Source organism: Babylonia areolata, chromosome 1, assembly GCF_041734735.1.
Source record: "Babylonia areolata isolate BAREFJ2019XMU chromosome 1, ASM4173473v1, whole genome shotgun sequence".
NCBI classification, from domain to species: Eukaryota; Metazoa; Mollusca; class Gastropoda; order Neogastropoda; family Buccinidae; genus Babylonia; species Babylonia areolata.
In genome coordinates this window covers 62,386,174-62,404,308 of record NC_134876.1, presented here as the reverse complement: position 1 = coordinate 62,404,308, position 18,135 = coordinate 62,386,174, and the positions used below count along the sequence as shown (strand labels likewise).

Sequence of the window (18,135 nt, the reverse complement as noted above, 5' to 3'; positions counted from 1 at the left end):
TGTGGATGGTGCTTATTTTGGTAACTCCTGGTTACTGAGCGACCATTTCAAGATTATCGATCTCTTCACGAAAATGATCGATGACGCGACAGATCTCGATCACCCTATCGCGATTCCGCTTTATCTCTTGTTCCTCGTGAATGGTCTTCATCGTGGTGTCCATCCAGCTTTTGATGCGACCGACGATGTCGTCTTCCGTGTGGTCGATCTTCAGCATGTGGGTGTCATGTGAGGTTTGTACAGCGTTGCTCACGGTGTCTTTGTCGACAAACAGCTGGAGGAATAAGCGAGGGTGTCAGTCACTGTGCTTTTAGTTGGACACTGTTCATATATATGGTTGGGGAACACGGATCTTTGTCGACATTTATAATAAATAGTGATTAGTCAGTTCAATACAGTTCAAAAGTTTTGGTTTTGTTTTTACTATTTGTATCTGTATCAGTTAGATACGCATCTGTATCAAATAAAACATAAAAATTTTCATCAGGCTCATTCAAATGCTTTCATTGTCAACAGATAAGTAAATGGAACAAAAAAAAAAGAAAAAAAAGAGTAACTGATATATATTTCCTTGACTACTGAAAACTGTGACATTCATGTAGGAAAAAAGATTTTTTTTTAAAAAGGAACATTTCAAGACTAGTGGATTTTTGCTTCAATGATAAACTTGTACAGCCTTCCTTGATCGTTATATAAATCATGCAATATTAAAACGAGTAAGGATGTCAGTCACCGTGGCATTATGACATTTGTGAGACATAGGAGGAAGAGGGGGCCGGGGGGGTCGATCTGATTGCTGTATACAGGTTGTCAGTCACTGTGTGTCACAGCCTGTAAGGGGTTGTCCACGTACCCCCACCCCTTCCCAGACTAGCTAACGTCCCGACAACACAGAGACACAGAAAAGTTCTGCTCCTTTTCTTTTTTGTGATCATATAAAAAAAATACATAGATAAATAAACGCCACAGAACAAAGCATTCAAATATATAACCCCTGTCTAACCACAGCACAATTCTTTTACAATTTCACAGTCAACTGCAGCGCCAGTTCAGCTCAACTACGCTGCCAGAGTTCAGACTCACCCAGACAGCTGAAGACCGACGACACTTGCAGTTTCGGGATCGGGATGAGAGGGGCAATGGGAAAAGAGGGAAAGGGTACGTTGGAAGTGAGGAGAGGGAGCGGGAGTGAGGAAGTTTTGGTAGAAGGGGAACGAGGATGGTTCCAGAGTTGTGTTCTGGAGCTCCGTCGACGGCAGTGGCACAGAGGGGGGATGGGGGTAGGGGGGGGGGCGAAGGGGGGGTGGAACTCACAAAAAATCTGTCACCAGGTAAATAGGCACACCACTGGCCCAGGGTGAAAAAACAGACCCACACAGACCAACACCGAAGAATAAGGGGACGGCAAGGAAAACGCCCCACAACATCACCGACCGCACCCAACAGTCCACACGCTGGAACGGTGACCCGTCTCTCCTGAAAGCTCGGCATCAACAGCCAAGGGGATTCTTTCTCCCAAACGACATAAGTTTCTGAACTCACTCTGAGTTCAAAAAAGGTTCAAGAGAAGGGACATGCCACACACATATCCTCAGATATGCGCGTGCATAGGGAGGTGAAGGAGAGAGGTGGAGAGAGAGAGAGGAGGTGGGCGGGAGGGGGGAGAAAGGGGAGAGAAAGGGGAGAAGGGAAGGAAAAGAGAGGTGCACATGAACACATGCACAACTAAAGCCACGACCCGTGACACTGTGATATTGAGTATCACATTTATTGGAGGAATCACATCATCATACTTGGAAAAGAGAGGGACATATGGAGAGAGGGGGGAGGGGAGAGAGGGGGGTAGGGGAGAGAGAGAGAAAAAAAAAGTATGAAAGAGAGGTGTGGGAATGATGGTAGCAGTTTCTGTGGATAAAATGGGCAATGGGCCGAAGTGAAAGTGGATTCTGGTGATGCTTCCCGTGCATGTGTGTGCGTGTGCTTGTGTGAAAACGGTGTGTGCGTCACGGTGTGTTTGCATGTTTGAATGGCGCAGAGTTCAAACGGGTTGATTTAAATGGATCTGAATGAACTGATGTTTTACAAAAGCAGCAACAACAACAACAAAAAATCGGAAATACTTTCATTATAAACTGAATAATTACAAAACTCCCGGTCTGTAAAAGGGACACGAACCTGTGGACACTCGCTTCCTGGTCAGGCACATTACCACAACATCACTGGTAACTTATTTACACTCTGGTGCAGTCACTATTCCTGGAGACCTAAAACGAAAAAAGATCCCGTCTTTATGATCCTCCTCGTGTAGACTGGTAACAAACTAACCTGTTTCAGTTCATCAGAAACGATGTCGTCGAGTTCACCCTTGAGCAACAGGTCGCTTGTGACCTGAACCTGCTCGAGAACTCGTTCATTATGGGTGTCCTCAGCTTCACGTATAGAAGCCAGTAGCCCCTGTAATTGTTCAAGGAAACCAGCCACAATGTCTTGCAGGTTGCGATCGAAGAGCTGAATCACCTCCTGGGATAGATTTTAAGGAAAACACATGTTCATGTTTCATCAGAAGGAAAATATGAAAAGACACAACAACAACAACAACAAAACTACCGATATGGATTTACTGCTTCCATGTACAGTTTTCAAATGCAGAAGCAGATTTTAGAAAAAAGAAAAAGAAAAAAAAAGACTACTAGCATGAGTAACTTCCACATTTTTCCGATGCAGCATAGGACTGATTTTATGTTAACAAACAATTCAATTGATCAGCTTCGTAATATCCACTGCATTAAATGATATTCAAAGAACAGTCTGTCATGTCGTGTTTCCAATCACAGAGCGGGGTTTTGTGGCATCGTTAAGATGGAGCTCATTGAAGGAGCCAGTTTACCCAGGAAGCGACTGTCAAAGGGCCGAGCGGAGATTAAAATTAAGGCCGGCACTTGGCATTGATCCCGGATCGTTGCAGATTGCGTACTCTGACGGCATTGGTCTCGGATTGTTTTGGAACCCTAACCTCTCGGAGTGACTGTCAAAGGAGCAAGCGGAGATTCAATAACCGCCTCAGTATCACTTTGACAGCCATCTTGTCTTATCAACTTGAGTATAGCTGTGGTGGATGTTGGCACCCGACGACTGTGACATTCCGTCAGTAATGACGGGCACAGTGGTCGAATGGTTAAAGCGCTGGATTTTCCGGTGCCCGAGTTTTCTGAGTTCGATCCCCGGTGTATTTCCTGGGTTAAGGGAGAGATTTTTCCGCTCTCCGAGGTCAACATATGTGCCGTCAGAGACCTGCTAGTGCCTGAACACCCTTCGTGTGTATATGCACGTAAAAGATTAAATACGCATGTTAGATATCCTCAGCTGTAGTCCATGTTATCATTCGGTGGGTTATGGAAACAAGAATGTAACCGGCATGCACACCCTCGAAAATGGAGTATGGCTGCCTGCATGACGAGGTAATGAACAAACAGTCATACAAGTAAAAAGTTAAATAACTGACATTATTAGTGTGTGCGCGCGACTGAATCCTGATTGAATGACACACCCGGGAAATGAATGATGAGCTCCCAAAGGCAGTTCTCAGACACCTATTGAAACAGGAAATGAATGATAAGCTCCCAAAGGCAGTTTTCAGGCGGCTCTACCCAGGTAGGCAGCCTGTTGTGCAAATGACTCTGTGTTTGTAAAGCGCTTAGAGCTTGGTATCTGACCGAGGATATGCGCTTTCCGTTAAGTATCCATGTCTATATCATTAACGAGGTACACCAGTGAGTTTACAAGGCAATAGAAGGGAAAATAAAGGACAATTTTATTTTATAAAATCAGGTGAAGCGGGAATTTGACAGTTCGCTCTATTTAAGATCTCCTCGAGGTGCCCAGCCACTTTGTAACAGGCTAAATGACCGTCCATCACTTTGACAGCCGCCATCTTGTTTAGCTGGGCCCCGATTACTTTGACAGCCAATTCCATCAGTAATGAGGCACACCAGTGAGTGACAAGGGAATAGAATGGAAGATGGATGGCAATATTAGCTTTCATAAAATCGGGTGTAGCGGGAATTTGACAGTCGCTCTCGTCGAGATCAACACACGTTCGTGGGATCACCAAGACGCGCCGAGCTTCGAGTCGATTCAGGGTCGGTGTCAAGGTACTTCGCAAAAGATGTAATGGAGTCTCCCGTCGGACCAACGGACGAGTAGGCAGGCAGGCTTATCTGTTGGTGTGTGTCCCCGACATTAGCCTGGTTGCCTGACCAGCACAGGTGACTTTTTTTGTGAAGAGAAGTTGAAAGATGTGACGAAGTCTAAACTGCTCACTGGATAATGATTAAATCAGAGTATGTGGTGGTGCTACTAAACTGTTGTATAGTTATCCCGCACTTCTCCCGACCGTCGGCAGAATACGCATTTGGTTTACAGGCTCAGCCGACTGTCGGCGGAACAGCAGCTGCCTTTAAAGCTGTATTGTATTGTATTGTATTGAATCTCTCTGTTCCTTACGATACAACTACACACGCTCTCTCTGTCTCTCTCTCTGTCTTTCACACAGAGATCTAAATGTAAGCAGTCATTCTGAAAACTGATTTCTAAATGCATGATCCAGTACACACACACACACACACACACACACACACACACACACACACACACAGATTTAACGTCTCTTTAACCCAGGTTAACAGTCACGTGTGACAACTGACCTCTAACTACAAGGTCCATCATACGCAAGCACGCACGCACTCACACTCATACACACACACACACTCACACACACACAAACGCACATACACACAGAGATGTTAGTGTCCCTTCAACCCATGCTATCAGTGTGACAGCTGACCTCTAACTGGTCCACCAGCGTCATCTCCAGCCCCATCAGTTTGTCCCAGAGCTCTGTGGCACGCTTGTGGAAATCGTTCACCTTGTCTTCCACAACCTTGGGGTCCGTCGTCACTGAAATCTCCCTGAATATCTGATGATAAAGGAGAAACACAAATACACGCATGTCCACAGAACAAGCATGCCTATTTCAGCGCACACAGATTCGCTTGTGAATGCATGAATACATGCATGCATAAATGCTGACACACACTTTCACGTACGGACATGCATATACACACGCACTCGCATTCACACGGCACACGTGGCCATGATGTCCATATAAAGGACACGATTGTCGCATTTATACATGCGTGTCCGTGCGCTATCATGCGTGGCTGTGCAAACATGTGGAATGCACACATGTCCAATGGTCATCATTTAGCGCACACACATGCACGCATACATAAACACACACAAACACACACTCTCAGACTTTTGAGCGTGAACAAGTTTCTTGAAGCTTCTCATTCTCCTTCAAGTAGACTTTCTATGTGCTTTTGATAGCACTAATGATTTCATGTACTGAATGAAACGCTGCTGACGCTTGGATATGAATATGTAAGATAAGAGAATTTGTAGTCCTGTGATGACGTCTCTGTCAAAACTGGATTGTCGTTTTTAACATCCCCATATATCATAACAACAGTTCCGTAATCACAAATTTTGTAGCCCATGTCTAGTCCTCTGTTTCGCCAAATTCATCTCCTGTGGCATATTCATATCGAAGCCTTTGGTGCCGGCAGATTGCCGGAGACTCAATTGAGGGTCATTACGGCACTCTGCACTAAAAAATAAATAAATAAATTAAAAAAAAGACTGGCTCACTCAGTTCTTGACAAAGCATTTGGCCTACTGTCGTCAGTAGCCAGCCTCATATGTACAGGGGATGTTGTATGCTGAATTAGAACAGGCTCTAGTGAGCACCACCCAGTTTACTCCTCCACAGTAATGCTGGATCTCCTCTGGTGAGTGGCATTATAGCAGTCTATGGGGTGTAGCACATGGACTGCAATACTGTGAATGAGCCTGGTAGGAATTAGTTGTACTGAAACCTTTTGTACAATTCTCGCGTGTGAGTGTATGTGAGTGAGTGAGTGAGTGAGTGAGTGTGTGTGTGTGTGTGTGTGTGTGTGTGTGTGTGTGTGTGTGCAGACACAGACACACGCACCTCATGTATTATGCTGCTATCTTGTACACCAACAGTTGAAATATATTTGGGGGTATTCTGTTATCATTTACACACATGCGCACATGCACCCACACACACACACACACACACACACACACACACGCGCGCGCGCGCGCATTCAAGCACTGATCCTTTCCTTGTTCTTCGCCTAAACAGTCTATCACACACCCTTTTCTTCTCCAGTTGGAAGTCGTCCAAGATTTTCATGCCCTCTTCCTTGTTCTCCTGCTTGGCCTCATTGACACATTCCCAAAACAATGCGACTTCTGCTTCTCGATTTTCATACTCTTCTACGCCGAACTTGAAGATCTTCTCGCTGACTTCGTTGAGCTTGTCACGAAATGTACATCATGGTTAAGGAGATATAAACATACGCCTGAATCTGAGTTCAATATCAAAAGTTTTCCAGCGTCAAATAAGTGTGCGACGCGGTCAGGAGGGACAGGGTCACACAGTCTATTTATAAACATGAACACAAACACACATATCAAAGCCTACATGATGGTGATCGATGAAGGAGTGGTAGTGGTGATGGTGGTGGTAATGATGATGCAAGAAACATGACTACGACGGAATGTTGTAACACACACACACACACACACACACACACACACACACACACACACCACTAATAGTGCGTGCAAGAGAAACAGATACACATGATATTTTGCTTGTTTATCATGAGTAGTGAAGTTATAATGATGCAATGTCTAATAGGTATACAATCTAATACAAACTGAAATGATAATACAAAACACTTGAGGAATTCATCGACAAAGAAAAACTAATTTGACCAAAAATCTGGCCCAAGCATCCACACTACTAAATCAAGTCCTAATTAGGGGTTTGATGGCTCATTATGACAGGATATGCATCAATTTTTTCCTGAAAGTCTGGCATTTCATTTAGCAGCTGGCCTTCCGGATCCTTTTCATACAGGCTGTCAAACAAATGATCTACGGTCATCTTCTCCATCAGTGCTTTCTGCAACAGAATTGTAGATAGTCATGAGAAAGCTATGAAAACTATGGGATTATCTAATTAAAAATAACATGCTTTGTAAAGACGGCTATTGTCTGATCACATATAACTTTATCAACGTTTATACCACGAAACGTTATCACTTACAATTCAGTCAAATACACCCCTACATGGCGGGGGTAAAAACGGTAAAAAACGGTAATACATGTAAAAGCCCACTCGTATGCGAGTGAACGAGGGACTCGGAGTCGCAGCCGTCTATACGAATGAAGAAGAAGAAAAAAAGAAGAAAGTAAAGTAAACGTGACTGACGTTGACTGATGCAAGATATTTAAATTGTGTCTTCAAAACTAAGAAGAAGAAAAAAGAAGAAAAAAAATATGAAAATATATATTGCAATTCTGTCTGAATGAATACCTTCTTCTCTCTGATGTTATTACACCACAAATCTGATAAAATAATTATGTAAAACAAAGTGTTGCTGAGCAAAATACAGTTAATTGTATCCTGCCTATGTATGACACCATGTACGTACTGTGTTATATTCAAACTCTTTTGCTTTCCTTTCAGCCTCTTCTTCTTTGATCCTGGCCGCTTTCTCGTCGTCCAGAATTGTATCAATCTGGAGCTGGAATTTTTCGTAACCGGCTGTTCTCTGAAAATCACAAGTTATTCTCGAGATACGACTTTCACAATATTTCTACTCATACATGGAGGCCTTTCTTCTCTTGTCACGGCGGACATATTAAAAATCAGTTTGACAGTAAACTGAACGTGGAAAGGGAGAGATGAGAGGTACAGAAGAAAACGCGAGGAGAGAGAATGAGAGAGAGATTTCCGAGAATAACTATTGGGATTTGCTTTTCACATCTTGTCACACTGACCAACACACATGTGTGCGCTCTCTTTCTCACACACTGACGCACGCACACACGTACACACATATGCACGTATGTACACACACACACACACACACACACACACACACACACACACACCATTCCTGGAGTCTAAAAAGCTCACCGTTTGGTCGTCAAGAAGGCGGTAGTCCAAAAATTCCAGGAAGGGGAGATACGCACCAACGAACAGCTTATAGTCAGCATGTTTGCAGAAAGGGTTGTTGCTTAAACTGAGCGTCCTTAGATTTTTTTTAAAAGGTCGTAGATAAAAGAGCTGTAACACCAAAATATAAGCAGATTAGTACAGATCGCCTGTATTTTTGCTTACGCCTGTTTCAACAGGGACCGCAAGTACAGGAAAATGAAAAGAAAAAAACAAAAAAACAAGAGACATTAGATCACAGAACGCAAGACACCCACCCCCGCACACCATGCCGACATAGTGAATCAAAAACCGCAGATCACTGGATGAGATGCCAGGCTCATTACCAAGATCAAGTTAAGGCCCTGGAGAGGGAGATCCAAAGAAAATTCCGGCTTGCATACTGAATTACATATGGAACCTCTTCTCGCAAAAGAACACAGAAGACGACGCAAGGACCTGTACCAAATGCTTCTGGACTTACGTCAAACACCAGAAGTCCTCTAATTCCGGAGTAGCCTTTCTCTCTGGGTAAACTGATCACGGACTCCAAAGCAAAGGCTGAAGCTCTCAACGATCAGTCTGACAGCGCGTTTAGCAATGGAGACAAATACACCACCAGAGAAATTCAGCAATAAATGCAACATGCAGGCCATCAGAGAGGACCATCCAACTATGGGCAACATCACCATCACTGAAGCTGGTGTACACAAGCTCTTTGCTGGACTAAACCCAACCAAGGCCACTGGCCCGGATGGTCTGCCACCAAGAGTCCTCAGGGAATGTGCCCTCGAAGTGGACCCTATCCTGACACGGATCTACCAGTGTTCCCTTGACTCAGGACAGGTCCCAGATGACTGGAGAGTGGTGACAGTCACGCCTATCTACAAGAAGGACGAACACTACAACCCAGCAAACTACCGCCCGGTATCTCTGACCAGTGTGCCCTGTGAAGTGCTGGAACACATCATAGTGAGCCAGCTCATGACTCACCTGGAAGAGAACTACATACTGGGTGATACAACATGGGTTCCGCTGCCACCTCTCCTGTGAGACATAGCTCCTGGAGTTTCTCGGTGAGCTGACTGCCAACGTTGAAGGGAGAGACGAAACTGACGTCGTGGTGATGGACTTTGCCAAAGCGTTTGACAAAGTTAATCATTCTCTCCTGCTGCATAAACTTGATCACTACGGCGTCAGAAACACCACCAACTCATGGATTGAGAGCTTCCTGGATAGCAGAAGACAGTCTGTGGCTGTGGACGGAAAGAGGTCTGGGCACACTCTAGTTAAATCAGGAGTACCGCAGGGCTCAGTGCTTGGTCCATGCCTGTTCCTAGCATCGCGAGTGACGTCCCCTGCTCGCCTCTTCGCAGACGACACTGCTGTGTACCATCTCATCACTCCCCCAAGCGACCACGATACCCTGCAAGATGACCTGAGGAAACTAGAGGCCTGGGAAGATGAATGGGAGATGAAATTCTATCCCGAAAAACCACGAGGAGAAACAGCAGTCCTCGGGAGTGCCATCTGCACGGTCACCGGCTGGAGTCTGTGACAGCCACTAAATATCTTGGTGCCACACTCCAGTCCAATCTCCGCTTCACGAACCATATCAACAGCATGGTGACAAAGGCAAACAGGGCACTCAGCTTTCTACGAAGGAACCTGAGGAAGGCGTCAATCAAAATAAGGTCGCCTACAAATCCCTGATATGCCCTATCCTTGAATGCGCCAGTACAGCATGGGACCCCACCGCAAAGAAAGATATAGACAAAACAGAAGCGGTCCAACGAAGAGCAGCATGATTTGCCCTCAATAAACACCAGAGGACAGTCAGTGTCACCGAACTGCTGCAGACACTAAGGTGGGAAACCCTGGAACGGCGTAGGAGGGCCAGACTGGTCATGCTATATAAGATCAGCAGGGGCATGACCAAAGTCAAGTGCCCACACCTCCACCAGCAACAGCAACGGGCCAGAAGAGCTCACACCAGAACATTTGACAGAATCCCCTGTAGAGCGGACATCAGGCTGAATGCCTTCCTTCCAAAAACTATCGTGATTGGAATGCCCTGCCCCAGGAGACTGTTGATGTCTCAACTCGTGTCACTTTTGTTAAGAAGGTGGCACTCTGCTGATTCACTGCCACTTGATTTTTTTTTTTTTTTTTTTTAAAATAAACCAGAACCCACCACCACAAAATGCCGAGAATGGTCAACTGGTTGACCCTGGGCATCACCCAGAAGAAGAAGAAGACAAATAATTTTATATGCAAAACTCTGTAACTCTGGAAAAACAGTTTGGATTTTTTTTATTTTTTTTCTTCTTAGATTATCGCATTATCAAGGCAACATAATTCTGCATCGATGGAGTATATGAAATTAAACAGTAATAATTACACAAACATGCGCATGCACGCAGACACACACTGGCACACACAAGCACATGTGCGTACGCTCACACACACACACACACACACACACACACACAGAAAGAGAGAGTCTGGAAACATTGTTTATGGGGATGGTTGTCCATAATATGCATCTGTTTGTCTACTTGCATGCTAACTCAGACAGTTCAATGAAACAAACTCTTGACAAAACATGCTCTTCCCTCATCCACCATAATAAACAGTAAAAACAGTTTTAAAAGTTGTTAACATAACCTAAGAATTTAACATAAAAGCAAATTTGACATGCAACTCAAACATACATTATCCAGGTCTTTGAGATCGTTGTTTCCGATTGAAAAGATCTGCAGGTTGACTAATTTATCCATGTTTTCGATGCGAGCAATGTGGTTATTGAACAGCGACAAGTCTTCAAGTTTAGTCAATGTATCAAGACCCTCAATCACTTCAATGTTGTTGAAAGACAGGTCTGCAATGAAGAAAAAACATGGCCAAAATTGTTGTCCAGACATATTTAAAATCTGCAGTTAATTTTTCAGTATCTTAAAAACTAACGAATGGCAATAAACTTTGAACTGAAGTGACATGTTTGATGATAATGCTAGGCTTAAGATGATGATGAGGATGACGATGACAACAATGCTGATATGACAATGACTCTGGTGACTGAGTTTTATAGCCAAATGCGATAATTTCATTTATGAACTATAAAACTAATTATATACTGTAATACTAGAAACATATTCATTGCAATGATAATGACTCCACTCACCCAGCCAAACAAGATTCACCAGCTTTTCGAGGCCTTCAATCCTTTCGATGATGTTATTGTCCATTTGCAATTTTGTTAAATTGACAAACTCCCACATGCCATCGATCCTGAGAATATCTACACAGAAAAAATAATTTCAAAAAGTATTTAAAAATCTGAAATCACATGTATCTGTGGATAAAGCAAGCCTATATAGAAAAGAAGAAAACATACAAAATAAGAGCAAGCACACTAGGGCACGTGGGCTAGAATGAGAGAGACAGAGTCAGAGAGAATGAGAGAGAGAGAGTCCTATGACCTAAAGTTGATAAAAAGAATGAGAAGGATTCAGAGAAGGGGAAAGAGGAAGACTGAGGAAGAGAAGAGAAGAAGAATGTGGTAGTGTTGTTTAGTGACCCGCTAAAAGCTTGCACCTATAAAGTCAAGTTCTTCAGCGCTTGGGTCTTTAGGAGAAGGCGCATAGTGCCTACTTTTATAATCGAGCCGCAGACTGAAGACTTCCCAGAAGTCGATGCCTTCATCCTTGGCCAGTTTGCCCGCCACACCCACTGGCCCTTGGTCCTCTACATTTTCCATCAGTAAATCATCACTGATCACCGTCGGCTCCACAGTGTCATATAGGTAACTCATCTTGATGTCTGTGCACAAAAATGCAAGCAGAATGAGTGGTCACCTGCTGAAGTAGACAAAAAAGACAGGTTTGTATGAGATTTGTGTGCATCAGTGTGTGTGAGTGTATGTGTGTGTGTGTGTGTGTGTTTGCTTGTGGATGAGCGTGAGACAGTTTCTGTGTGTGTGTGTGTGTGTGTGTGTGTGTGTGTGTGTGTGTGTGTGTGTGTGTGTGCATGCATGCATGTAAATGTGTGTGTGTGTGTGTGTGTGTGTGTTTGTCTATCCACATAGTGTGATTTTAAATGGGAAATAATCCTATACAATGTAATTTGTAAACTTAATCAAATCAATGTGAAGCAAACTTAAGTAACATTGTTTAAACAATTTATCCGGAAAGCTAGGTACAAAGGGCTTTAAGCCTCATATTCAAAAAGTGTGTGTGTGTGTGTGTGTGTGTGTGTGTGTGTGTGTGTGTGTGTGTGTGTGTGTGTGAGTCTGTGAGTCTGTGTGTGTGTGTGTTTGTGTGTGTGTGTGTGAATGTGTGTGTGTGTATGTGTGTGTGTATGTGTGTGTGGTGTGTGTGTGTGTGTGTGTGTGTGCGTGCGTGTGTGTGTGTGTGTGTGTGTGTGTGAGGTGAAGGAGGGAATACAGCTGTGGTTCAGTGTTAGCTAAAGTCTGTGTGACCCCTAACAAACAGTCTAGTTCAAAGATTTATCTTTACATCTTTTTTTTCGCCATATTTACAGCGAACATTTATCTGGTGAACTTTGACACTATCCAATGAATTTCTGTCCTGTGAGTCAAATTCATTCTGTTGTATCCCACATCCAACGGAACGAAATCGTGTTTCATAAAGGTAGTAGGTTTACAACTGAAGAAGAAGAAGAAGAAGAAAAGGTTCAACTATAATTTATAAAATAAAAAAATAAAAAATAAAAATATTTTAAAACTAACAACTTCAGTTTCATGACATTTTCAACCCATAAGGTGTAATTTCACAGTAAAATATGAAATTTGAAAAAAGAAAAAAGAAAAAAAAGGAATGAGAACAAGGAGACAAAAACGACTGATCTCAGCATTCTCATTTTGTTATTGTGGGTAAGTCCTTCCACCATGCACATGCAAAGACTTATTAATAAGCTAGCTGACTATGGTATACAAAGCAAGCTTCTATCATGGATAGGTGATTTTTTAAATGGTAGATCCCAATTTGTAAATGTCAGTGGCAGTAGTTCATCTAAGGTAAAGGTAACAAGTGGTGTACCACAAGATAGTGTTCTGTGCCCAGCACTGTTTATATCCATATATATATTTATTTTCCATCGATTTAAATCTTTATTGAGTCAGAAATAAAGGTAGTATACACTATGCCTGATTAAACATTGGAACAGTTCACTATGTAGTGATCCAAAAGCATATAAATGGACACTATTACGAGGGCAAAAGGCTTCTAGCCTATATTTCTGTGATTCTGTAATGAATGTATGTTATCCAGAAAGATCGGTGATAACATCAACTGCCACTTGACAATGGTTGTGCTATAATGCTCTGTCTAGTTCAGATTTCTCACCTTTGTATTGATGTGTAATTCCAATTTCATTCAGTTACCGCAGGTTTCCACTGTCCTGCATTAGCCAGACGTAAACACGTTGCACAGTACAGTTTTCTCCGCACCAGAATCTTCGAATTTGGCGCACGTTGCCAAGAAACATGACAACTTCCGCCACTTTTACAATGCCTATTCGATTAGTTATTAAAATGAAGTTATATCCAGGAAAGATCAAAAGTATATCTAATTATTGTAGAAACTATCAAATAATTATATCAAATATCTGCAATTTCATTATTTGACCGGACGTGACGTAATTGACCTGGCACCGAAAACAAGATCCTCGTGAAAATGGCTTCGCTGTTTGGGCACGGAAACCCCCTTGCGACACCAGTGGGGCAGCTCATCGGTAAGTGATTAACTGCATAATATAATGTGATGGTCACTGCATTTTCCGAACTCAGTTGTTCGTCTGCCTGTTTGATTCAGTATATCATTTCACCTGTCTGTGCTCCGGAACATCTGTGGTTTGTGCCTATCAGTCGACATCCATGTTTACGTTTTACATTTCTGCCGCGCCCTTCCTCAGGGCTCCATTGCCACACTGTGACACTTGACATCATTAACTGTCGGGTGTGACACCGACAGTCGAGAACGGTTCAACAAAAACCCTATATACTTTCAGAACGCTTTACAACAGCTTAGATTCTAAAATAAAAATTCAAATCTAGCTTTATTGAGGCCCTCGCTTCTTGATACGATTTGTATAAATTTATAAAGCATCCAACTATTCTTTGATGAAAGAACAGCGAGTGATGTAAGCTTTGTCAGTTTATGATTTTGTCTGTCTAAGAAAAAATAATATTCTGATTGGTCATAATTTTCCGAATCATGAAAGGTTGCCTTTTTTGTGAGCACCATTGACATGAGACTCTTCCATAAATAAACACCACTGGTCACCATAATTATTATCAAATAAAAACTTTAATAGACATCAGTATACATGACCATATCTTCCATACTATTTATCATTAAACAAATGATATATTACTCCATATAGTTTATATATAATATATATATATATATATATTATACATCCATGTACGTTGACTTTATACATTCTTCTTAAGATGTATAATAATTGAATAAGTGTGCAATGATTGCACACATCATTACATGTATATGATTTTCTACATATAATAATTGAATAAGTGTGCAATGATTGCACACATCATTACATGTATATGATTTTCTACACATATTCTACAAAAAGCACATTGACGGACACAGACAATGTTCATGCACAGATCAGAGTTGAAATGATAAGACTCAGTTAAAACATGAACTGTTAGGAAGAAGGCCTAGGGCCCGAAACGTAGGAAAATTTCTTCACCAAAGGACCAGCTACCACCTACAGGTCAGTTTGACCCATTTTTTCGCCTGAATTGCTATATGATATGTATTTTACAGTGTTAGTTGTTATTGATTATCATCAAGATCAGATTTTCAGCTATTGAATTTGAAAATGCTTTGCAGTATTTTCAGATATAGTGTTGCTTTGCAGTATATTCACATAGAGTGTTAATTAAAACAATTATGCAGGTGATGGGTCTGGGAGTCCAAAACCAACCCCACCAGGTCACATTTAGGGCAGTGCATAAGGAGGTCAAGGTCACTTGCATTTTTTCTGGGTCACATGTGTGTTAAAAAAGAAAGCATCAAACTTTTTAAATATGTCCTTTTCTGTAATGAATGACTGCTTGTGATATGCTCATTCAGATTTTATGTGCTTCAAAAGATGGAGATGAAAGCTGCAAGGGATTGGGGGCTGTTTAGTGCCATTGCTAAGTAAATGGGAAGGACAACAATGGCTGATGAATTAATTTGGGCAAGAAAGTGAATAAGCAAAGAAGAATGTAGATCTGGGTCAGTTGAGTGTTTGGGGATAGGGGTGGCAAAGTACATTAGGGGCAGAGGTGGCAAAGTGGAAAAAAAAAAAGGGTTCTCTTCCCCTCCACCCCACCCCAATTTTCATGAGTTATACTGATCAAATCACCAAAAAGTGGATCACATCATGCTGTTCTTGGGTTTCAGTTTAAGCTTAGAGGTGATAGAGACATACTTGATCACTTCACCCGACATTTAAATCTGTCATTGGTTGATGACCACAAAAAGAAACATAATGTCTGTGCTGTGTGTTGAGGGCAGAAACAGGAGGGAGACAGACTAAATGACAGGTTGGTGAGGGAGGGAGATTGGGGCTGGATGGGGAGTGGAAAGATATCAAACTGGATACACTAGAGGAATTTTACATGTGTAAAATAGTTGTGTCTCCTGGTTCTGCCTGATTAGGGTTTTTTGGTGTTTTTTGGTGTGTTTTTTTTTTGTTTTGTTTTTTTGCTGTCTCATCATTCAGTGGCATCACTTTCATGCTGCTTATTCTGAGTCCCTGTTATATGGGGGAGTGATAGCCTAGAGGTAAACGCGTCTGCCTAGGAAGTGAGAGAATCTGAGCATGCTGGTTCTAAACACGTCTCAGCTGCTGATATTTTCTCCCCCTCCACTAGACCTTGAGTGGTGGTCTGGACGCCTGTCATTCGGATGAGATGATAAACCGAGGTCCCGTGTGCAGCATGCACTTAGCGCATGTAAAAACAAAAAGGCAACAAAAAGGTTGTTCCTGGCAAAATTCTGTAGAAAAATCCACTTCGATAGGAAAAACAAATAAAACTGCACGCAAGAAAAAATACAATGGGTGGCACTGTAATGTAGCAACACGCTCTCCCTGGGGAGAGCAGCCAAAATTTCACTCAAAGAAATCTGTTGTGATAAAAAATAAATACAAATACACTGCAGTACCTGGGTTTGTCTGTTGCAGTCCCTGCATCGACAGTCCACAGGGAGCTATTGATGATAGGTTGTGAGAAGGCCACACACCAGAGGAGACCCTGCACTGCTGCTGTGTCACTTTGGTGGTGGTCTTCGAGCCTGTTCAGATTTATTGTACTAAGGACATCCTGATGTCGATGCATAGTTATGGAGCCAGACTGACTGAGCATCTCCCCTAGACTGGAGACTACCACCCCTTCCCTTTAACTATAGTCCCCCATGAATCTGCCAGCAGCGAAGACCTTGACAGTAGTCACCCAAAACAGAAGTGGAGGGGGATCAAAACTGATGTCACCATGAGAGCAGGGCCACAATGTTGTTGGGACAATTTTGTTTTTATTGATGATAAAGGAGGAGGAGGACGTTTCTTTGGAGGTCCATTTAGGTTTGGGACAATGTGGAAAGACTATGCTTCCTTTCATTATGATTATGATATCCTGGCCCAGGAGATACAGACACATGCGATGTTTAGGAAAATTGAGCAACATACCCAAAGATACATCTGTGAAGTGGATGATACACAACTGTGCTATCCCAGTCTTCCCATTTAAACCCATAGCATGCTCAACTGTGGGTAGGAGCCAGCCACGGGCTGAAAAACCCCACCTGTGTAGAGAATTGAACCCACGACCTCACAGCTGTCAGCCCATGACACTAACCACTTACATTCCACCGTGTCATATCACATCACAGAAAAGAATTTTTGGTTCAGGTGACACCCCTAAGAATACAAAATCAAGACCAAAAAAAAAAAAGTAAATAAATCAACGATAACAACTAAACATGACCTCTCAAATGATTAGTAATTATTTAAGGTTTATTTCTGTCTTCTGTATCCCTCAACCACACCCTCTTCCTCTTGTGTGTGTGTATGTCATGTGTGTGTATGTCATGTGTGTGTGTGAAAGAGCATAAGATTTTCTTATATGTTTATGATATTCCCAGACTGGATGATTACTCATTGTTTTGCACTAAATTTATTACAGAAAATGAGTTTCAAGATAACCAATTGTTATTCACTGACTAATTGGTAACGGTTGTTAAAAAGGTTGGTAGATATGAGTTATCATTCTTGCTTAGACATCACCAAAAATAGTACTGTGAATTGTGTATATATTACTGTACATAACAATATAATTCATTATCATTGATTGAAAAATAAAATGTATTAATTATACAAATAAAACTGTTCTTTGGGGCAGGTTAGCAATATAGGTATTATGTTATCATGTGAAGCACACACATTTCTATATCTTAAACTGAAAAAAAACCACAAAAAAAACAGAAAAGAAATAATGATGCAGTGTAACTAAACATGACTGAAGTCAGTATACATGCAATTGTAACATGAATTTTCACAGTTTTACTAACACTGTAACAGCATTGAGAATACAAAAAGAAAAAACAACAAACTGTCTAATAATCAATGACTTGATGCAAACCACTGGTTTACAGAGCGAGCGACAGATGGATCCCAAGCCTCAGAAGACTGGGGACTGTTTATGGAGGTGTGTGATACCATCAATGAAGCAGATGAGGGGTAAGTGACACGTCAGAAGCAGAACAGCATATGTTTAATGATGATGACTCATGCAATCATATGTTTAGCTGACAGCGATCTGCAGACCTCATACTGGCTATAGCAATAAATGCATGCATCTGCTGTGCGTGTTTATGTGTGTGTTTGTGTCTATGTGTGATTTGGGTTTGTGTGGTGGTAAAATGGTTATATATCTATTAAATGGCTAATAATTTTCTTAATCTACTAATAAAGACTTTAGGTACAGCCCTTGCACCTTGTTTGTA

The 18,135-nt window shown here is 42.1% G+C and overlaps 2 protein-coding genes across 9 annotated transcripts in view; one reads left to right on the top strand and one right to left on the bottom strand.

Annotated features, from left to right (window-relative positions):
• Positions 1–11,909, bottom strand: part of LOC143293000 (dynein regulatory complex subunit 3-like) — an 11,995-nt gene extending 86 nt beyond the window's left edge. Inside the window, exons 1-10 of the mRNA XM_076603780.1 lie at positions 11,750–11,909; positions 11,280–11,396; positions 10,810–10,976; positions 8,078–8,227; positions 7,590–7,709; positions 6,969–7,057; positions 6,242–6,410; positions 4,844–4,975; positions 2,326–2,520; positions 1–274 (exon numbers count right to left, since the gene is read on the bottom strand). The exon at positions 1–274 is cut by the window's left edge and continues 86 nt beyond it. Of these exons, the coding sequence (XP_076459895.1) occupies positions 32–274; positions 2,326–2,520; positions 4,844–4,975; positions 6,242–6,410; positions 6,969–7,057; positions 7,590–7,709; positions 8,078–8,227; positions 10,810–10,976; positions 11,280–11,396; positions 11,750–11,909 (1,542 nt within the window). The 3' untranslated portion in view covers positions 1–31. The remainder of the gene's footprint in view (positions 275–2,325; positions 2,521–4,843; positions 4,976–6,241; positions 6,411–6,968; positions 7,058–7,589; positions 7,710–8,077; positions 8,228–10,809; positions 10,977–11,279; positions 11,397–11,749) is intronic.
• Positions 11,910–13,754: 1,845 nt separating this feature from the next.
• Positions 13,755–18,135, top strand: part of LOC143285167 (target of Myb1 membrane trafficking protein-like) — a 46,863-nt gene continuing 42,482 nt past the window's right edge. For all 8 annotated transcript variants that reach the window (XM_076592416.1, XM_076592408.1, XM_076592429.1 and 5 more), the window contains exons 1-2: positions 13,755–13,849; positions 17,785–17,869. In XM_076592416.1, coding sequence (XP_076448531.1) covers positions 13,792–13,849; positions 17,785–17,869 — 143 coding nt within the window. In that variant the 5' untranslated portion in view covers positions 13,755–13,791. The remainder of the gene's footprint in view (positions 13,850–17,784; positions 17,870–18,135) is intronic.